This window comes from Cavia porcellus, unplaced genomic scaffold (assembly GCF_034190915.1).
Source record: "Cavia porcellus strain 051 isolate PalLab524CR breed Dunkin Hartley unplaced genomic scaffold, mCavPor4.1 scaffold_49, whole genome shotgun sequence".
In the NCBI taxonomy this organism is placed as follows: Eukaryota; Metazoa; Chordata; class Mammalia; order Rodentia; family Caviidae; genus Cavia; species Cavia porcellus.
In genome coordinates, this window is record NW_026947532.1 from 2682963 (window position 1) to 2705508 (window position 22546).

General features: G+C 51.6%; 2 protein-coding genes across 9 annotated transcripts in view; both read right to left on the bottom strand.

The window, feature by feature from the left end:
* Positions 1–853: 853 nt before the first annotated feature.
* Positions 854–5990, bottom strand: LOC100725744 (odorant-binding protein 2a-like). The gene is made up of 6 exons (XM_023565539.1): positions 5898–5990; positions 5274–5407; positions 4998–5068; positions 4463–4573; positions 3784–3885; positions 854–972 (listed from the first exon to the last, which is right to left on the bottom strand). The coding sequence occupies exons 1-6, from the start codon at positions 5988–5990 to the stop codon at positions 854–856; spliced, it is 630 nt and encodes a 209-aa protein (XP_023421307.1).
* Positions 5991–20161: 14171 nt separating this feature from the next.
* Positions 20162–22546, bottom strand: part of LOC101787584 (late lactation protein B-like) — a 67876-nt gene continuing 65491 nt past the window's right edge. For 6 of the 8 annotated variants that reach the window (XM_013153416.3, XM_013153415.3, XM_013153414.3 and 3 more), the window contains 6 exons: positions 22213–22346; positions 21899–21969; positions 21422–21529; positions 20921–21022; positions 20688–20714; positions 20162–20326 (listed from right to left, as the gene is read on the bottom strand). In XM_013153416.3, the coding sequence (XP_013008870.1) occupies positions 20698–20714; positions 20921–21022; positions 21422–21529; positions 21899–21969; positions 22213–22328 (414 nt within the window). In that variant the 5' untranslated portion in view covers positions 22329–22346 and the 3' untranslated portion in view covers positions 20162–20326; positions 20688–20697. Of the gene's footprint in view, positions 20327–20687; positions 20715–20920; positions 21023–21421; positions 21530–21898; positions 21986–22212; positions 22347–22546 lie in introns of those variants that run through there. The other 2 variants (XM_063244128.1, XR_010045943.1) reach the window with 2 other exon arrangements.

Here is a 22546-nt window from a genome sequence, read left to right on the forward strand (position 1 = left end):
ATAGTAGGAACAACTTAGGTGTCACCCATACATGAGTGGATAAGCCAAATGTATATGACAGAGGACACAGCTCGGGGCACAGGCACCTGCCTGTGAAGGACGAGGTGTGAGTTCAACCCCTGATACCAAAGAGAAAACTGGAAGTCTACAGCATTGCCCCTGTTATGAGATACTACTTGGTCATGAAAAATGAATCCGTGACCATGCTGCACCATGAAGAAACCGTGAAGCATCGGGCCACAGAAGAGACTGCACACTGCTTCTAAAACAGTCAGGGACCTCGCTGGTGGACACAGCCTTGTGCCGCTGACTCAGTGCACCTCTGACCATCTGCCATGGCAGGCTGCAGCTCTCTGGATCTCTGCAGGGCTAGCAGCCCATGGTGTTTGAAGTCCCGTCCATGCTGCTCTTAATGGACTCAAAAGACCTTCCGAAGCCACACCATTGAGAAATAAATCAGGCGCTGACTACTGGGCTTCCCGCAGGAGGCTTCATTCCAACCTCTTCTGCTGCAGCACAGCGGCCAGCGCACCAAAGCAGACCCTCCCGGCCCAGCCTCAGAGGCACAAGTGGCACTGCTTATGCAGAAGCTGCAGGACTCCAGCTGGTGCAAACTCAGCCAGCTGACTGGTCTAAATTTGAGTCCAGGATTGGTACAAATTGGACTCAATGCAAGTCTTCTGATCTGAGGCTGCTGATTGGTCCAAATTTAATTCTAATTAGGTCAGTTCAAGCCAGGGTAGACATCGCTTGGAGCAGGCATCTACACCCGTGTGGCCTTAACTGAGACGGGAGTCTCCAAAACAAGTGAGGTAAAAACCTTGGGAATTTTCAGGATTTCTACTTGTGTTCATCACAGCTCACTGGGTTTTGGGGACACTGGGGGTGTTAATAATGGGCTGGGACCCTCCTTGATCTCGGTCACATTGGGGTGACTTCTCTGCTGCTTCTTTAGCGAAGTAGCAGTGGCATCTAAAATGGCAGGAGCAGGGGAGGGCACCTCAGTGACAGCCAAGCTATTCCTCCTGTTGGAGCGACCTGAGCAGCAGCCACGAGGTAACCCTAGGGTAGGGAGACACTGAGGCTGGCCAGGAAGCAAGGGCGCGTAAGGGAAGCGATGGAAACGGATGCAACAGCAGTCAGCCAAGCCACGCGCCCCTCCACCAACCACAGGGAAGAAGAAGGTCGCATAGAGACCACACTGAGAGTCTGGGCTTTCAGAATTACGCACCAGCCCATCCTCACCTGCTTCCCTGGAGCCCGCCTCACCCTCTCCTTCCTCCCCTTGCAAACTCCCATGCAGCCTCCTGCCCCAGACCTTCTTGCTACCTACCCAGCCTACCGGTGCCCTGTGGATGCCATGTGTGTGTGGGTGCTGTGGGTGTGGTGATCCCCTGTCCTTTCCGATCATCAGTGCTGAAAGTGTCCCCACCGGAGCCCATTAGACTCTGTGTGACACACAGGACTGGACATAGGGCAACTTTATTGAGATGTGGTTGCCAGAACCATTTCTCTCTCCTACAAATAATTTAACCTGCATGCTTAGAAGGTGGTTGGGGTCCCCATGGCTGCTTTCTGAGTGGTCTCTGTGGAGCTCCTTCCTTACACTGAGAATCCTGGGTGAAATCACAGATATCTACAGACTTAGAAAAAAACAAGAGGTTGGCAGGCATGCTCGGCATTCTACAGCAAAATTATGAATAAATAGTGGAAAAAAAGGGAAAAAGTCCTTCTCCTTACCAGCATGGGAGGTGGAGGGGCCAGGGGGCCTGGGAGGCTTTTGTGGGTGATGTCCCCTGGCTAGAGAACACATGTGTGCAAGACATCAGCGACGCTGCAGTAGGAGGAGCAGAGCAAGGGTCTCGTCTCCTCTGTCTAACTTGTACATTCGCTGTTCTCAAGTTTACAGTTTTATATGCTGGCTTAACCATGTAGCACATGAATCAAGGGGTGGCCTGGAGCCCCTGATCTCCCAAAATGAGTGTACAGCCAAGGCTTACATAAAAGAGATGAATAATAGGGTTTCAGGGCCCAGAAAGGTCAGAACTCTCTTGGAGCTAAGACAAAGACTTCTCGGTGCATCCAGTATTTATTGGGTTTCAAACAAGTTCAGGGGGCGTGAGGGGCGGTGAAAGGGAAAGTTGAGGTAAGAGTGGGAACACAAGCAGAGCCTTGAGAAGTCAGAACAAAGACATCCTCAGGCAGCACAAGGTGCCACTTAGGAGAGCTGGCTCCTCTCTGAGGTGGGCAGCAGGGAGCCAGCATCCTCAGCTGCAGCCTTCAGAGGCTGTGAATCCACAGAGCAGCCCCCCCTTACACAGCCGGTCCCCAGCACGCATGCACAGGGTCACATCAGCGGGTCCCTCTAGTCTAGTGCTCCTGCACTAGACTGTGGGTTCATCTCCTCATGTGTCCTCAGACACCCCAGGCTTTGGGGCACTCCAGAACAGTAGCCCCTCTTAGAGGTTAGGGCTAATGTCACTTCTTGTGAGCACCCCATTGTTACACCTGGGCCATGTGAAATGGGTTTCCTGGTCGGACGCTATCCTTCATCAGACCATTCCTAACCATCCACCACTGCAGTGTCTGGTCAAGGCATCTCCTGGCAAGACGACAAACTTCTGTCCTGAGCCATGATATCCTGCATGCTTGATTGTTTGGCTGCCCTCTCATAAGCTTTGCCGTAAGTGGATACCCCACAAGGGACAGTGCTCTTTGAGGCCTGGCTGCTGCTGGGTCCAGCATCTCCCCAGCTTCCCCAGCAGCTCCCCCTGCCCCAATGGAGCTCTTGAGGACTCAGCCCATGGCCCATGTGCACACAGATCCCAGAGAGGAAACCAAAGGTCTTTATTCAGAGTCACACAGGGCTGGGATGGCACATAAAGGGCTGTGGTCGGAGGGATGGTCCAGGTGGAAAGGGGGATCCAGGTAAGACAGGTGGCCCAGGGAAGATGGATGGGCCAGGGAAGATGGGTGGTCCAGGTAGGACTGGTGGCCCAAGCAGGAGGGCTGGCCCAGAGAGGAGAGTGGGCCCAGGAGATGAGGGTCCAGGTGGCTGCTGTGGTAAGACGAAAAACAGAGGTTGAGGCCCTCTCCCATGGGAGCCATGGTCTGCAGCAGGAAAGGACCAGTGCCCTTCAGTGACCCTCTTTCCCCAGGCTGTCATGCAATGGCTTCAGAGATGCTTTGGACTCCAAGAGTGACCCTGGCTCCTCCGTGCTGACCGTATCTCTGAGCATCCTTGGCGGGGGTGTGGGGTGGGAAACGGGGCTGAGTGGAGACCAGGAGAAGGATAACAATGGGGCTGAGCTGACTTTCCTAAAGGAAAGATCCTAACAAGTGAGCCGAGAATTATACCCAAGGTCAGTTACTGAGGCGACTATTTCTTCTAGGTCCCAGAGTGGATGGGAGGAAATGAGAGCATTAGAACCCTCAAACTCCAGAACAGGGCTCTGGACCTTTCCTCCCCACGGGATCACTTACTCTAGTTGTGCTCAGGGACACAGCTTTCTGTAGAAATCAAGAAAAAACCAACTGTGAGAAGGGGCCCTGAACAAGGGCACAGAACCCCTCCTACCCAGAGCTCACCCATCTCATGACTGAGACCCAAGGGAGGGTGCTGGTGTCCCCGTGAGAAGACAGAAGAAACAGAGGAACACAAAAACTCTTGGGGGACACAGAGAGACACAGGAGAGATAGAACAAAGGAGACACAGGGAGAGTTGGGAGACACGGAGGGACACTGGGGACATTGGGGAAGATGCCGGCCGAGGCGTCTCCTCACCCTTCTGCTCCGGGATGACGATGTTGTCTTGTGGGAGCCCCTTGCGCCTCATGAATTTCTTAAATTCTTCCAGAGCCTCTAGGTTTTCCTCAGGGGTCCTCCCTGTGGGAGCGGGACCAGGTGAGCAGAGGGAAGATGGTTACACAGCTCAGTGGGGAACTGATGGCCCGAGGACACAGCCAGGGCCCAAACCAGGGCTTCACCCCCAAAGTGACCAGGGCTAGAGGAAAGGGCAAACCTAAGACGGCACAAGGAGCTACATGGCAGGGGCACCCTGAGAGACTCTGGGGACCTGGGTGGCCCCCAAATAGGCCTGCTGGGAGTCACATCTCTAACCTTGAAGTCCTTCATGTCCCAGAAGCACTGTGCTCTCTGAAAACCCCTGGTACCCCCTTTCAAGCTGACCCAGGAAGATGGCAGAGATCTAAGACGTTGCACCTGCCAGCTCCAGGGACAGGAGCCCCTTCCCGAGACTGAGCCTGTCCCTGTCTGTCCCTACCCAGCCAAGCCTTGTCCCACTTAAGAGCTTGTATCCGGTCCAGGCGGCAGACTGGAGCCAGTGTCCAGTGTCCTCCACAGATGGAGTCCTAGACCCCTGGTTCCAGGGTATCACTGCTGCCGACCCCTCCAACTTCTAGAAGTGGAAATTTCCAGAGGGCAGGATGTCCAAGGGCCTCACCCAAGAGCTTGCCCATGACAAACGTTTTTCCACGGCCCTGGTCTTCACAGTAGAAGGCGTAGTGGTCCTTGACGGGCAGCTCCTCCACATAGATGAGCTTCTTGCCCTGAACTGTGAACAGAAAGAGTCTCTTCATTCCCAGGTAGGACACTTGAGACACCACACTGAGGAACAATCTGGAACAGTTCAGTGCCCAACCAAGAGACCCAACCAGTCAGTCCAGCCTTTGTGATCTGCATCGCTGGGCGTAGCCGCCTCTTTGTGCTGGGGATTTGGAGGTGGACCCCAGCTCCAGCCCCATGCAGCTCTCTGGCTCTGTTTCCCCAATCTTTAACACATGGCTTTCCCATGAGCCAACAGCTAGAACCACCCGGAGGGAGAGTGGCCTGGCTAGTCCTGCCGCGGACAAGGCTGGTATCTGATGTCAGGGACACAAGACCCCCAGGAAGGGAGAGGGCAGCCCCTCCTGGAGGGGGCCAGGGCAGGGACACTCCCACGCTGGGCCAGGCTCAGGGCACAGCCGGGCGGGACTCACGGGCACTGTATTTGCCAGGCTCCTCAGTTTTCTGTATCACAATTTTCTTCTCATGGCACTGACCTTTCTTCCTAGAAAACAGGAGGCACCCAGGCAGCTGCTCTCATGATTCCCAGGGCCCAGTTCAGCTCACCTGCACAGAGTTCTCAGCCAGGTAACCCCAAATATGCCCTCTCACCCCTGCCTGAGTGATAAGATGTCACCTAGGGCTTTTGGTCACCAATCTTCAAACGCAGGTGAGGGACAACTGAGGGACCTACATTGGGCCACACTCACATGAAGGTGACCTTGGCCTCCCAGTTCCCGCCCTCCAGGGCTGTCACCATCATGGGAGACACTCTCCAGGGCTTCTTCCTTTCCGGGGGAGTCTTGTTGGCTGCCGCAGCCTTCACATACCAGGTCCCTGTGAACTAAAGCAACATCTGTCTCCCACCCCTGACGCGAGGACCTGCGGCCTAAACAGGGTCTCTCAGTGTTCAGGCTGAGGCTCCCAGGGACGGCTGGGCTTCTGCCTATCCCCAGCCCTTCCTCAGTAGGTCAGACCCCAAGCACTCAGGGCCTCCAGACTCCAACTGAGGCAGAGAGTATCTGTCTCCCAAGGACCCAGTACCAGGGGGCCTGGGTGAGTAAGGACTCCAGAGGGCCTTGCCCTGTGGGGACCTTTCTATCAGAGTGTCACCCAAGCTTGCGCCCCCTTCCAGACTGCTCCTTAGGTGGGCATTGTCTGCTGCAAAAACCAAAGGCCCCCCACCCCTAAACCGACCCATTCAGGCTTAGAGGCCCAGGTCTACACCCAGGCTTAAACGGAACTTCCTAAAACAGGGATTTCACTGCTCCCTGCTGCCCAGTGCCCACAGCCTGCCTGCTACCCTTGCCTGCTGCCCACCCCACCAGCCTTACATTCTGCTGCTCTGGCCAGAAGGACAAGGGGTCCTGAGCCTGCAGCATAGCCACCAGGCCAAGCACCAAGAGGGTCAGCAGCAGGGTCTTCATCTCCAGGCTCTACACTCACAGCTGAGGCAGATCCCCGGCTATCTGGACGAGGTTGTGCTGGTTTCTCCACGACACATTTTATGTCCCCAATGGCCAGGGTGCACATACACTTGGCACTGACCAAACCCCTCCCACACATCCCTCCTGGCCAAATCCACATCCATTGTAGAAATGAAATGTTGTTTTTGGGACACAATGAATACTATTTGAGTGCCACCTAGAAATAAAAGGCCCACAATGCCACCCGATGCTCACCGCACCCAAGAGTCCTGCTCCCAGACCAGCCCACCTAGAGAGGCTGTGTCAGTTGGGGCACAGGCTGGGAGCGGGCGGGGAGCCCTGGCTTCCTCACACTCACGACACCCATGCTGGCTGGGACCAAGTTCCAGGGAAGCTCAGAGATATAGGCCAAGCTGCTAAAGCCCAGGAGACTCACAGAGTCCCCGGAGCCCAGGTCTCCCTCCCGTAGGAGTCAATATCTCTGTCCTGGCCCTTGCCCACCTGGGACTCCCGAGCAGAGGACTTACTGGGGTTGGAGGCACTGTTTTATGCCTGAGGATCATTTTAATATCACCCCCCAGAATTGCCCTGCAAGCTCCATAGCAGAGCAGACATTTACTCCCCAGCCTCACCTCGCTCTGTGCACCGAGGCCAGCTTCACCCTTCTCGGAGCACATCTTACTGGTGACATCCTGCTTGTGTTCCTGTCTTATCCGTGACCCTTCCTCATCTCTGCCACGATTAAGCTCCTAGCGAGCATGAGCGTGGCTTACACAGTCCGTGGTTTTATTGTGCTGTGAAAAGAGCTCTCGGCCCCTGTCGGCGGGTACAGATATCTGTGCACTAAAGGAGCAAGCCAAGCTATGTAACTTCTGTGAGCCCAGACTCCAGTGGGAAGAATTCAATTCTCTGTCGCTGTTTTCATCTGAGGACCTGCTGAGAAGACAGGTGAAGTCCTGGGCTCCCCCTGTGAGACTGGGAGTCCATGGGTGTTGGTTTCTTCCCTATCTGCCACCTGGGTGTTTTGGAGCCAGGTTCCCTCACGGCTCCTGGTGAACCCACCTTACTCACCTGCCTTAACTTGGTTCTAGCAGAGGTTCTTGGCTTCCCAAAGGTTCTCCCTCACTGGCTAGCTCTGACCAGCTCCGTGTACCCAAGACAGCTGCAAGTCTCACTCCCTGGATAGATGGCACACGAGGCACGAGGGGGTTATGTGCCTGCCTGGGGCGGAGTGCGCAGCTCTTCTCCCTCCAGTGCCTTTTCCAATGGCTCAGGCCCAGCGGACCAAGAGTTCTAACTTCCCCTCCTGAGTCTACTACAGGTCCTGGGCCTCAAACCCAGATGACCGGGCACTGAGGCAGACACTGGGGCCTCATACAGGCACCGTGGTTCCTTGCTAGGCTAAGCTTATACAGCTCTCGATTAATCACTAAATCACACAAGTAAGCCTTCTCTGGAAGCCCCGTGACTGTTCTGAAGTTGTGGGCATGAGCCAGTACTTCACCTCAGCTTGAAGGTGCTTTAAGCAGAAACCCTGCTACCCCAAAGACGGGGAGGGCAGGGCCCACGCTTCCTAAGACCAGAAGTCACTGAGCAGGCTGGAATCCCTACATTTCATGGCAAGAGACTTTTCTACTCCTATTCTTGTTAACAGTACCTGAAACACCTTGAATTTCATTAATCATAAATGGATTATTGAAATAAACCACATATGACATTGGTGCACATAATTTGATACTTGAAAAATAGAGGACAGCATGCACAGATGACTGATACAAGGTTGCCCCCGTAAATCCTACATTTGGTGTCATTGGAGCTCCTCTGGGGCCTCACATTCCCCACTGGGTGGATTCCACCACGTGCTCTGACTGCGTTCTTCCCTAACGCTTGTTGGGTTTAACTGGTGATAGACATCTTCGGGAGGCTGAGGCAGGGGTTGGAGTCGGTCCTTAGTGGGCAGGGAGTGAGGTGGGGCTCAGGTTGGGAGATAACACAGCAGGTCAGGGTCAGTGAGCATCAGATGGCTGTCAGAAGGCACTGGAGCAGGAGTCTGGGCAACGCGTGCCGGACACCTCTGGGGAACAGCAGGGCAGGAGGGGCGAGGCTTCTCCAAGGCCAGAGGCTTTTCTATACACACCACCTTCCCTTCTGGTGGTGGTGCTTGCTGGTCTGTTCCTAGGCCACCGCTCTGGCTCCCACCGGTTCTGAAAATACAGCAAACACAGGGCATAGTGGTGCAGGTCTGTCATTCCAGCACTCTGGGAGGCTGAAGCAAGAGGATTCCAAATTCAAGCCCCGCCGGTGAAACCTAGTGACTTAGCAAAAGCCTGTCTCAAAATCAAAAGCAATAAAAGGATTAGGGATATGGCTCATGTGAAGGGATTGGGTTCAATCCCCAGCGCTGCAAAAGAGAAAAATAAAAATAATAATAAATAAGAATACATAGCTAAATTAGGGCCAAGAGAGAATTCATACCACTAAGTACATATATTAGAAAAAAAAAGTTTCAATATTTTAGCTCTCACTTCAAGAACCCTGAAAATGTAGAATAAAACCAAACACAATAAAAGAGTAAGCCGTGAAAGCAGAAATCAAATAAATTGAAAATGGAAAAACAATATAGAAGAACCAAATAAAGGACTCACCCTGGGAATTGACTAATAAAACCAGCCCATCACTTTTGAAATATTGACAAAGAATAAGAAATAACAAAAAACAAATTTCAGAAGTACAGAATAAAGTGGGTGTATCACCTGCATATACTAAGGATGAAAAAGAAATACTGTACATGGACCTACTCACATCAGTGTAGCAACCCAGATGAGATAACTGATTTCTCAAGAAAAACACAATTCTAACATGAGATAGGTAACTGTCAGCCACGCGTGGCAGCGAATGCCAGGAACCCCAGGGCACTGGGAGGGAGGGAGGGAGGCAAGTTCAAGCCAGGCATGAGCAGCTTAGAGACTCAGCCAGGCAGGCCCTACCTGAAAATTTAAAAAAAGTTAGCTGGAAATGCATCTCAGTGTGAAGGTTCTGGATTCCATCTTCAGTGTGACAACTTCCAAAATAAAAATAGATAACTTATTCAGAACTCAGTATGTGGTGCAGGCTGGCCTCAACTCATAGTGATCCTCCTGTCTCAGCCTCCCAAGTGTTGGAATTCCAGGCATGTGCCACCACACCCAACACGGCCTAGTTTGATACCAGCATCTCCAGCATTTCCTTTCTATTCTTTGTATCTGCAGGGTCTGCAGTGATACACCCACTTTATTCTGTATTTTTGAAATTTGTGTGTTATTTCTTATTCTTTTGTCAATCTTTCAAAATTGGTGGGCTGGGTTTATTAGTCATTTCCAAGGAGCATCTCAGCCAGCCTGCACTACATACTATCTAAAAATAGACGACTCCTTATTCAAAATAAAATAGATAACTTTAATACACCTATGGCTAAGGAACTTAAAATTTTCATTTAAAAAGAACTTTCCAAAAGAATTCTCCATGTCCACATAGCTTAACTTGAAAGCTCCACTAAGCAATTAATAAAGTAAAACTTCTTTATAAACTTCTCTGCAAAATGGGAGAGAGGGAAAATTCTCAGGCAGGCAGTACATGAACAAGAATCCCACAGAATAAGATCACTCGTGCATTTGGCTGCAAAACTTCTTCATATGCCATGACCAGAAGGAATTTACTCCAGGGCTGAAAAGCTGGTTTAGTATTCAAAAAGATCGACCCTATTAATAAATTAAGAAAAAGAATCACACAATCACAGTGGCTAATGAAAAACACAACAAAATTCAATGTCAATTGAGAATAACTGTCAGAAAAATAATAGAAACTTTCTACTGGACAAAAAGTATCTTCTATATCTACAGGTAACATTACTCCTGGTGGTGAAAGACTGATTCTTTTCATTGTTGGATCAGAAACAAAATAAAGATGCACATTCTCACAACCTACATTTAACACAACACAGGAAGTCCTAGCCAGTGCAATGGGGATGAACAAAGAGAAAGAAAAACAGATGGCATAAAATTTGAAGAAATGAAACTTCCTCTTCTGCATATGATATGGTGCTTATGTAAAAAAAATCTCAAGGAATCAAAAAAATAAAACAATAAAATCAAACCAAAAGCAAACTCTCTTGAATTCAGCAAGGTTGCAGGATATAAGACGAATATACAAAATTCAAAAATTAACTCAGAAAGGATCTTAACCTTGAATGTAAAACATTAAACTATAAAATAAAGATCTTCAGGGTGTCAAACTAGATCAGGTTGGGCATGGTGGCACATGCCTGGAATTCCAGCACTTGGGAGGCTGAAGCAGGAGAATAGCCATGAGTTTGAGGCCAGCCTGCACTAGATAGTGAGAACCTGTCTGAAAGAAAGAAAGAAAGAAAAAAAGAAAGAAAGAAAGAAAAGAGAAAAAAGAAAAGAAAGACAAGAAAAAAGAAACTAGGTTAGGAGAGTTTAGATTTGTTGAGAAAAGTATGATTCGTAAAAGAAAAAAATAGGTGAAAGAGTCTTCATCAAAATAAAAACCTCTTCAACTCTGTTAAGCATGAAAAGTTAAAACTAATGAATTGGGAGAAGATAGTTGCAAACAAAATGACAAAATACTAGTTTTCAGACTTTATAAAGAACTATCAAAACTCAACAGCTAAATGAAAATTAGAAAAGCCATGAAGAGACCCTTCACCAAAGAATATACCCCGAGGAAAGCAAACACACAGAAAGACACTCAGCACCAGTGTCACTGTTCATCATAGACAGTCATTAACCAATAGAGATTCCAACCACCCCCCCAAGGATGATCACTAAACACCTCCCTAACATAGAAGCACAGAGCCACACAAAGGTCTGGCTGGCAAGGCTGCATGGCAATGGGATGAATGTACACGGCTGATGGAAATTAAAAATTGTATGTCCTCGAGAAATGACTGGTGGACATGTGACAGAAAAGCCGAACATCTGACAACACAACTCAGCAACTGCACTCTGGCACGCGTCAAAACCCACACGTTAATGTGTCCGTGGCTTTCCGTGTGATAGTGCCCCAGTGCAACACAGAGGGGTCCTCCATCAGGTAAGCGGTAGACAGACTGCTCCGCCCCGTGGTGGAACTCTGTGGTATTAATTAGTAACCAACGTGACAGCCTGGATAAATCTCCAGAGAACTGTGATGAGGGGCTAGGCCCTACAGTTTTATTCCTTCTGTAATTCCCTAACGTGGCTAAAATACCCAAATCACAGTAATGATGGGAGTTTCCAGGGGCACAGGGAGAGGAGGAGGAGGGAAACGGCTCCGACAGACACACGAGGACCCACGTCAGTACTGGTATTTTGATGGGAATGATGTCAGCTCTCCAGCTGTGACACATTCCTATAGTCTTGAAAGATACCATTAGGGAAAATGAGGTAAGGAGTATGTAAAATCTCCTTGTATTATTTCTTATAATTGCATGCAACTCCATAATTATCTTAAACAGTTGAACTGAAAACTCCCGATGACCTCTGGGGGAGCACTTCCCCAGAAGTATACCCGGAGCTGGAAGGTCTCACGGTGTGTGAAATGTGCTCTGTGGCAATTTTGCTTTCCTCAGGAATCTTAGAGACACCTGCAGTACTTATTGAGCATCCAGGCTCAACAAAAGTTCATCTTTCCGTGGGACGGCACAACAGTGGGGCTCTGAGTGGGTGAAGTGAATGTATCCCCGTGTTCGGGGTGTCCACGCGCTCTCCCCACCCCCAGAATTCCCCTGGACAAGAGACACCTTGGAGCAAGGGAGCAAAATGAAAGCACTCCCCCTCTGCGTGGCACCTTCCAAAGATAAGAGGGGCATGGGCCGAATGACAGCATTACATGCCAGGGTCCAGCATCTCTCCGCCAGCTCTAGAAAGCCTCTTCGTGGCCTGCTCAGCCATAATGGAGTCAAACATGGTAAAACTCCTCCACTTCCGCACTTGAAACAATGCCAAGCCTTGTTAGAAGGGGCTCAGGGAGATGGCGCCCTCCTCCTCGCTCCAAAAGGCTTCCGTTTCTTTCTTTTCCCTAAAGTACAGAGGGAGGGACACAAGCTGGACCTCAGGGCATTCACTCACACTGTCCACAGTGGCCCCCACGCAGGGCTCCTTATGGGACTGGCCCAGGGAGGGAAGAGACGTTTCCATCCTGCCTGGCTTGGCCTGCGTCTCTCTACCTGTCCACCTCTACTGGCCACGACCAGCTCTGGCCTCTGCCAGTCCAACAAACGCGCCCTCCATCCCCATGCTGCAACCATGTCTTCTCCCTCCAGGTCCCAAATCAGCCACGTGGATGGGCTTGCTGCCCCCCATTTATTTCTTCCTTGACTGCCCTCCTGCAAGCCTGAACTGTTCATTACACCTTATACTTAACGCAGTCAATTGTTTACCCTACAAACCATCTCTGTCCAGTTTATGGTGTGGTTTGCCTCCTGACGAGGTGATCGCTCATTCATTTAATTACATATTATCTTTTACAGCTCAGTGGCTTTTATTGTGTTCACTGAGTAGTCTAATCCTACCACTGGCTTAAAAATACTTTCTTTTTTATCTTCATCCTTTTATCTGTACATCTGTAGTATGTGCTGATTACATTCCTCGTGGCTGTTGGTACACATGCGTAATGCATCTCACTTCTCTTTTGCTGTTGTTGTTTACTATGTATTATTTTAAAAGGTGTTGGGTGCTACAGGGAGAAAGTGAGTGGAATAAAATGGACGAGGTCTATGAGGACCAGGAGGGCTTTGTGTTTGAAATAGAGTGGCCCCAGTCAGCCTCAAATTGGTGGCTCTAAGCAGTGTGCACAGGGCTGGCTGAGGAGCTGATCTGTAAGCTTTGAAGCTGGGTGCCAGTGTCCGTTCCCCACCCAGTGACTCCTGAAAGGTATGGTTGAACCAGCAGGAGGGAGAGCCAGGCTCCAGGCTGTCAGCTGGGCCCAGCCTCGAGATAAAAGGCTGTGACTTCGCAGGGCAGAAAAGATAGATTGTACGTCCCAGCTGAAGCACCATCCCCAAGACGTTAGACATCGCCTCCGCTGTGTTATGCAGATTGCTGTCTCTGCATTTCTTGCCCCTGCATAGAAGAGATGCTCTCAGGCCTCCTACCTAGCCCAGCTCATGCACTCAATGTATTTCCGGCCACTCTCACTGTCACTCATCCCGGAGCCACTCCCCGCACGGAGGATTACTAGAACCACTGTCTTGCTGGACTAGGACCACAGGGCTCCCCCTAATTCTGTGTGTGTGTGTGTGTGTGTGTGTGTGTGTGTGTGTGTGTGTGTCTTAGGCCTTCATTCTTGCCTAGGTTGCACTGAATGTGGTACATTGGGATTAGCTTGCTAGAATTCCAATAACGTTTCCATGAGATCACAAATGTAAAGGAGCACAGGAAAAGGCTCTTTGTAGTCACAGAAGGTTTACACACATGACCCCCACACCGGCCTCAGCAGCAGCTCCCACCTTGTTCCCAACCTGGGATCCAAATGCCCTGGCCCTCATTTGTCTCCAGCCCCCAGGGCCTCAGAGCCATGGGTGGGTCCAGCCCCTTGGGGAGAGGGACAGGGAGATCCAGGCCAAGGATGTGATGTACAAAGGGAAGAAAGGAGAGCTGGAGTCCCCAGACCCAGCTGGACTAGAGTATGGTCAGCAGCTTCCAGCTCTGTGACAGGAGAGGTCACCATGGGGAGATTGGGGGTCAGAACAGATGGGCCCAGGAGCTGGCCTTACCACAACACCCTGTGCCAGGGTGTTTGGATACTGGCTTTCACTCTAGAGCCACTTTGGGACCAGGTCAGCCTAGTTTCGAGGCTAGGTCTTCAGAGAGCCACCGAGGCACCTTTATCCCTCAGCAACAGGGCCTGGGTTGACATCTGATCTTCTCCAGGGCTTCGAGGCTTGTGGTAAAACACACTACAATTTTTTCATATAAAAAATTCTTGCACAGTCTGTGGTTTTATGTGCATGAGTCTTTCAATGTGAAATCAAAATCCTGACTCCAATCCCATCAAAAGGACACTGAGAAGCCCACAGGCCGACCAAAGGCAGAGGCAGGTCTCGGGCAGCGTGGATGGCAAGACCCACTGGGGACAGTCTGCAGGGGCCTCCCTATGCCACCTTCAGCTTCTAAAGACACCTGGTTGTCCCTGGGGATCCCTTGGCATCCCTCTCCTCTGCTGCAGACCCAATGTCACGACACAGGGCCCCTGGCAGACACCCACCTGCATATCTGACCAATGGTCCAGGGAGTCTGACCTCAGCAACCTGTCCCCCAACCAGATTTCCCCAGAGATGTCACCTCTCAAAGTGGGAACGAGATGGATGAGGCACCATGGTTCTCACCCCAGGTGGCAGGCGTGGGCCTTTGCATGGTCCTCATGTCAGCTATGTGTTCCTGGTTTCTCTGGGGCCACTGCCATTTACCCCACATCAGTCAGCCATGGAAGCAGAACCCCACCCTCCTGTACTGGCACCAAGGCCCAACAACAAGACCTCCAACACCAAGTGCTGGCAAGCATCTGGAGGCAAGCTCATAATTTTCCAAACCTGGAAGCAATGAGTGTGTCTTCCCTCAGCAGGAGAACAGAGAGATGAATCGTGGTCCCTCAAACACTGGAGCGTTGTTTAGTACCACCTGAAAGGAGGGGTGATCAAGCCAAGGAAAGACACTGAAACGTTGCTCACAAAATGAAACCAAACACCCTGAAAAGGCCGTGCTGTGGGATTCTAGCTCTGTAATACTCTGGAAAAGGTCAAACTCTGAAGTCAGTACAAGGTCACTGTGCTGAGGGGAAGGCATGAGGGATAAGAGGTGGACCCCAGAGGGCCTTTAGGACGGTGACACTATTCTGGGTGATGGACACATGGCATCTGTCCAATCCCGTAAAACACTCATCACTAGAGCGACTCCTCCAGTAAGCTGTGGCCTCCGGTGACAATATTATGACAGAATGAGTCCATCCTTAATGACAATGGACCACTCTGGAAGCACACTGATTGTGAAGGAGGTCACACACATGTAGGAGTTCGGGAGCTATGGGCCCTCTCCACTCTTTCTGTTCAGTGAACCTACAACCCAAAAGTCAGTATTAAAACACATGGGCCATCTTTTCCTTCCTCTCTGCCTTTCCTCTGCTAGAATAAATAACACTGCATTGAGCATTTTTGAGCAACGCCCCCATCCTAATTCAGAATTACTTCTTTAGCACTGCTGCTCAGAACTAGCAGAGGTGGCTAAAGACCCAGCTACCAGATGCATTGCCTGGTCATGCCCTCCTGAACCTTCTTCCTGGCATCCCCAGTCCTGCCTGCCACACTTCCTATCTGTGTCCAGCACATGTCCACCCACCATGCACCGAAGTCCTGCACGCTAGATCAGATGGATGCATACACAGGCACATGGGCCTGCATCTGTGGTTGTCAGAAGGTCTGGGAACAGTACAGGGTGACACAGGCCAGAGAAGACCCAGGCTACCACACCAGAGAGTGACCAAGGCACTGTTGGATGGAGAGGCCTCTGGCTGTGGCCAGCTTTGGTACGCACCACTGAAGACCAATGGGAGGAGGCTTGACTGTCTTCAGAGAGGTGACCTCAAGTGTGACCCAACTCCTGGAGCAACAATCTGGAGACAATCTTAGCTGGACGAAGATTGTCACTGGAGCAGTGTTTTCTGGTTACCAGAGTGACACGTACATTTCTACAAAAACTAGTGGCACCTTAGCAAGGACCTTGTGCTGACCCCGCCCTGTGGCCTGTTCTTCTCCTCCATACTCCTCTTCATGCTGGCCTCCCTACCTGCCCTCGTCTGTCTGTCTGACCCTGGTTGTGCTCTGGGGTCCTTGCTTGGGGCAGTCTTTCTTAGGGAAGCCTCGCAGGCTGGGATAGAGCCTCCGGCCCCGCCCAAGTCCACACAGTGCCTCTTGTTCTCCCTCCCGGGACTCTTTACCTTGTGTGGCTCTGATCCCTGTACCCAGCCCAATCTGCACTCCAAGGGGCCAGGGTCAAATGTCCTTGAGATAACATTAGTGCTAAGTAACCACAGAGAGACCATGCTGGCCTCCATTCAACCCCACATCAGTCACACACTCTGCTCTCAAATGAGTTCCTTTAGAAACCTGCAATTTTCTTCATCTTCCTCCCCGAGACCTTGGGTCCAAGCCACACCCTCCTTTCAGCCTGTGCTTTTCCCCTTAAAAACCCCACTGCCCCTCCGTCTTTGCTGCAGTCAGTGGACTCTTGACAGTGGACTCCCATCCAAATCAACTTTTGTCTCCATCTTTATGCTGGCCGTGGTAAATTCATGTATCACCAGCCTCTGCACGGCTGTCTTGTGCAGCATTTGGTGTCCTGTGTGGGGTCTCCCTCTGTGTCTCCTCTCTCCTCTCACCTTCATTCTGGTGCTGTGTACCAGGTCAGCCTCTGGGCAACTGCCAGTCCGTCCCTGGCTGGGGCGCCCCCCCATGGGGCTCAAAGGTCTCCGGCTTGTGACCCTGACCACCACCACCCATCAGGTATGAGAGTGGAGCTCTTATTGGCCCCCTTACAGAAAGGCTCATGTGTTGGGAGCCGCGGCCGAGCCCGGTCGCCTTACTTGGTGGACGTGAGGCCTGTAGGAAAGAGCAAAGCCTGAGCTAGATTACCCCTCCCATCGAGTGTGCTAAGATGGCGCTTATCTCCTGCTTCCTGCTTGGTAAACAACCCGCCCTGTAAGATCTCCTGCTTCCTGCTTGGTAAACAACCCGCCCTGTAAGATCTCCTGCTTCACAACCCGCCCTGTAAGATAGTCTGCCTAGCAACAACTGATGTTAGCCAATCAGCCCGCATCGCGCGCTTTGAACTGATTGGCCACTGTAACCCTATAAAAGTGAGTGCCTCTCCCGCCACGAAAGAAGAAGCAGAAGAAGCAGAAGAAGCAGAAGAAGCACAGAAGGAGCTGCGGAGAGCAGACCGGTAGAGGCTTCGGGACAGACTGTAGGAAGAAGCACGCAAGGAGCCGCGGAGAGCGGACCGGTAGAGGCTTCGGGACAGACTGTAGGGAGAAGCACGCAAGGAGCCGCGGGAGCGGACCAACAGAGGCTTCGGCCGGGAGGATTCCCGGGGCAGGCTGTACGGAGAAGGAAAATAAAAGAAAAGGTTGTCCACTGCCAGACTTTGTTGTGTGTCCTTCCTGCCGGCCGGGAGTGACACCGACACTCATGTCGCATACTCAGCTGATGGGCCACACTCCAGAAGAAACTGAAGGCAGTGTCCCTGAGATAGTCCACAGGGTGAGGGACACTTCCTCCTCCTTTGAGACTCCTCTCACTGTCAACACGCACCCCCATGGGCAGAGGCAGCTCATCCCCGGGTGGATTTGTGCACATTACGCTGACTTCCGTAAACTGTTTAACCACCTTCTTCAAGCGTCTTGCTGCTACTGGAGTCCAGCATTGCCCTCTCTTGGTGGACCTTCCTGACCTCAGAGGCCCGCAAGTGACCAGGTGTTCCATCTGTCCGATGGTAAGTTTCCCCTGCCATTCACACAGGTGGACAGTGCACCTCGGCAAGTCCATGTGGCTCTCAGGTCCTCCGTCCATTTTCACTCACCTTTGGGCTATGGTCTTAAAAATCTGTACACATTTGACTCGCAAACTCTGAAAAGAAGTGTCTCATTTTTCAGTACAACACTGGCTGGCCTCAGTACAAGCTCATGAATCAGAAATACTGGTCTTTAATGGTACCCTAAATTATAGCACCACCCTACATTTGGTCTCTTCTACCATAATCTGGGGGAAAATCTGAAATCCTTTACAGTGAAACCTTTCTGGCTCTATCCCAGCACCCTCAGTAACAAAGAGACCCCCACGCATGTCCTCCTAAGCCCTTCACCACCTGCCTTTCCCGGCTCCGGGTCTAACGCTGAGGTTCAGGTGACCCTTGCCTGGCCACCCTCGGGCCCCGGTCTGGCCCCCAGCCTCTCCTCCCCTGATCACCCTCCCACACCCACCCTCTGCTCTTACCAGCTTAACTCTATCATGTTAGAATAACCGCCGTACTGCAAGAGACCTCTGCCACAACTCACCTAAACGTGCACGTGCTAACTGGAATTAACCGGTGTTTCCTAGGGAGAATTCTGACAGAGCTATAAACCTAAAACTCAGAAATATGATTATGAAAACATGGCCAGTACATCTAAAAGTGCACCCTGGTTTAATGTGATTGTCTTCTGGGTCTTGTGTGTTTGTCTACCCGTCAATCTGTGCTCGTGACAACTGGTCTTGGGCCTGAGGATGCCAGATAAAACATCCTTAGCTGAAAAAGTAGCCGCCTAACTCACTCGCTTGTTTTCCCCACAACAGGTGGAATTTCCAGTTTTCTTCAGAGTCCCTGAGTTTCACCTCCACTCCCAAGGTTTAGGGAAAACACCCCTGTTTGTTAGTGAACAGCAAGATTTTTTTAAATATTTGCAGAAGACCACAGTGCCCATAGGGGGCCACCTCACAGCAGCGGCAGAGGCACAGCTGTAAGCTCAGTCCTGCACTGCACAACCACAGGGCGAGGGGATGTCGGAAGGAGTCAGAAGAGCTCATCAGCCTGCCGACACCAGGGTAAACACCGCCCAGAGGGTGCAGTGGTAACTTGCCTGGGCCTCCAGGAGCTCAGACTGGATCTGAAGCTGAGCAGACGTAGGGAGCAGGCGGGGTTCAAAGCCACCTGGCAGGTGGGAGTCACAACTATTGGAAACTGTGAAGCCTGTGACGTTGGTCCTGAAGTGCTCATAAAAATTGAAAGACTAGGCCATCTGGTCGACCTCATCAACCATGTACTAACCATGGTTCTTCTAAGTGTTCAGTCATCTATGGCTCTGAATACTCCCTAAAATATTGTTAGTAAAATTCGTTTTCAAAAAAAGACTCCATCAAGTACTACAGACAAATTGGCCATTTCTTTGATTATCTTTGGTAAAAATCGATACAATAAACAATTGTTTCTTGATTCAAAAACTTGTTATAGAAACTAACTCTGGCTGATTTTGTTTTATTTTAAAACACGGTGAACTCTTGTCTCTCAAAGAAGCTCAGCTCCTTACAAACAGGCCTGACCCAGTATCCTGAGATGCTGAGAACCACCTCCAAAGCCTGCAAAATTAACTTCACTACAGACTCCAGGTAAACGACCTCTGCTACTCCCAGTAAACCCCTTCGTTGCACAAATTATTTCTCTGCCTACATTTTATTCTTCTTTTGGTCAAATCTCTATGTTTTGTTCTTTTGGTCAAATCTCTGTTTTTCCTATTTTTTAGATGTTTTGAGGATCATTTTCCACCGTAAGATCAGTGATGTTTTTACCTATTATTTCATATTAGTTGGAGGCACCTGATCCTTTGCTAATTTACTCAAGGGCTGGGAACTGGGGAGATGGGCTGTGTCCACTGTCACTGAAAAGTCAGACCTGCCCCTGCCCTAAAGCAAAGCAGTGTCCAGGCTGCTTCAGGATCCAATTCAGGACCAACCAGCAGCTACCAACAACAACCAGGTCCAGACACCGACAGGACAGCAGGTCCAGGCAGGAGTCAGGTTCATGGCCACGTGTAAGAAGCCAGCAGCCCCTCAGTGAACCATGAACACATTGCAGGGTCCTTCTTGGTGAAGGCCGGCATGGGTGGGGTTAGTGGTTTCGGGGCTGTCTGTATCTCCAGAATTCAGGGCCTTCCTTCCTTCACTGAGCCCCTCGTTTCTCTGAAGGCAATGTCCCCACACACACTGGGCCCTAGAGAAACTACAGCCAGAACCAGGATGTGAGCAACAGCCAGGGAGGCTGTGGCCAGCTCTCTTGTTTGAGAACTGATGAGGGACACTCCCTCATCCTTGTCACAGAGCCCAGGCTGGTCAGGGAGGCCACTCCCACCAGAGCCTACCAAGTCCCTTTTGTACACAATCTGCAGTCCTGATACAGACGGCTCCCATACCCTGCCCTCTCCAGTGGCCTCCCATATGCTCCCACCTCAGTCCCAGCCTCATCTATATCCACATGGGGCAATGGTCATCATTCAATCCTACAGTTCTAGGCAATGTTTGCGTGCTGAGTTCTGGACACTGCTAGGACCAAGGTCTCCCCTCTCTCTCCATGATTCCCCCTGCTAACCAAGTGGACAGGCTGAGCCCAAAGTGATTGCTGAAGTTCTTTATTTAGAGTCAGACAGAGCTAAGGGAGGGCTGGGAGGCTGCAGCGGAAGAGGCAAGTAGTCCATCGGCATTCCAGCTCTGTGCCGGCTGGCTGCAGTGGGGGCTCAGGACATGCAGACCTGGTTGGTAGCTGTGATGGCAAGAGGACCTGAGAGAGGAGCCCCAGGATGGGGAGATGCCAGGCTGCTGGGCAGTCCCACCTAGGCAGCTGTGCAGACTAATCGTGGCCTCTCTATGATCACGCAGCCTCTGCGCATCCTTGGTGGGTATGTGGGATGGGAGGCAGGGCCAAGGGAGACCAGGGAGTGGGGAGGAGGACGATGGTGGTGACCAATGAAGATCCTAGGATTTACACTCAGACCAGCTCCTGGGACAACCCTTCCTGCTTGGCCCAGGCAGGGTCGCTCCTGTCTTTTTGGGACAAGAGTGGGACTGGAGCAGATGGGTCCTCAAATTCCAGGAACCCAGGACTCTGGGCCTTTTCAGTGTTCTCCCAGAGAGTCACTTACCCAAGTCATTCTAGGAGACACATTTCTCTGTGGGTACCAAGAAAAGTCAAGGAATGAGAGGAGGTCCTGGAAAAGGGCCCAAACCCTAACTCACCCACAGCAATACCATGATCAAGACCCAACCAGAGCCCTTGTGTCCCAGGGAGGGACAGAGAAGAGGTACAGGACCCAGGGAGACCCTGGAGGATACAGAGGGAACACCAGCAAGGGTACAGGAGGGGCCCTGAACTCACTGCTTTGCTGGGGGACCACCATGTACTCCACGGGGAGTCTCTTGCTTTTCATGAACTTCTTGAATTCCTGCAGGGCCTGTGGGTTTTCCTCCGGGCTCCTCGCTGTGGGGGAGGGGCCGGGGAGTAGAGGAGGGGACCCAGCTCAGCTCTGCAGGGAGCTAATGACTCTGAGGACAGAGCCACCACCCAGCACCAGGGGCTTCACCCTGAGAATGGATGAGGTGGCCCTGTTCATGCCAGAGACCCCAGGAAGCAGAGCTCGGCGGCAGCAGGAAGCAGGAGTCCCTGTCAGCATGGTCAGTGTCTGAGGTCCTGCCTGTCCCTGATGGCCCTTGCCCTGCTGAGCCCCTACGCACGCCAGAGCTCACACTCTACCAGAGCAGCACGCCTTGTCCAGTGCCCAGCACCCAACCCAGGGAACGTCTCTGTCCTTCAGTGCCAGGACAAGGCCCTAAAATCTGAGACAGGAAGCAGGGGCAGGAGATGGGAAGGGCCCCTCACCCATGAGCTTTGCAATCCGCACGGTCATCCCGAACATCTGGTGTTCAACGTAGAAGATGAGGTGGTCTTTCACAGACATCTCCTCCATAGTCACGATCATGTTCTGTGCTGTGGATAAATGGGAAAACAGCCCTTTCGTGTCTTCTTTCCAGAAAACACTCTTGAGACCAAAAGGAACAGTCTACAGTGCTTCAGGGGCCACCGGGGAGACCTAGCCAGGTAGGCCATGACTGGGCCAGAGCTGAGCAGCTGTCCTGTCCTGCAGCTCAGACCCTCAGCCCTCAGTTTCCCCATGTGTCCACAGCAGGGAGGGCTGAGGTCAACCTGTGCCGTAGATGGACCAATAATACCTGGTGTGCGGAATAAGGGCCTCAAGGCTTCTGGGAAGGGCGAAGCTGGCTCCTGCAGGGAGGCGGACAGAGAAAGAGTCCCTCCCTCCCCAGCAGCCTGGGCACCACGGCAGGGGGCTGGACTCACAGGTTTTGAATTTTTTCGGATCCTTGGTTCTCTGTATTTCGATTGTCTTCTCTTGGCATTTATTCTTAAAGCTGGAAAACAGGAGGCCTGTGGGCTGCTCTACCCCCAGCCACAGCTGAGCCCAGCTCAACTCCCCACAACCATGGGTTCTGACCAGGTGACACTAAAAATTCTACTCCATCCCATCGGATCATAGGACACTGCCTAGAACTGTGCCCCCTCAAGGTCAGGGGACATTTTGCCATCGTTACCCAAAATGTGATGCGGGACAGAGGAGAAGTAGATTTAGGGGACCCGAGGTGAGCAATACTCACAAGAAGGAAAGCTGGACCTCATAGTTGCCATCACCCAGCGCTGTCACCGTCATGGGGAAGGACTTCTTGGGCTTCATTGTCTCTGGCATCTGCTTATTGGCTGCTAAGGCCTTCATGAACCAGGTCCCTTCAAACTGGGGAAGACTGAACCGTGAGCCCATCACTGTCCAGCCCTCACACCAGCCCCCAGGGACAGGCGGGTCCCATACCCCACCCCACACCCATGCCTGTCCTCAGTAGAGCAAGCCCAGCACTCAGGACTCCCAGCTTTCAGTGAGAGCAGAGTATGTCCCCCCTCCTGGGAACATGCTGCTTCTGAGGACAAGGCACCAGG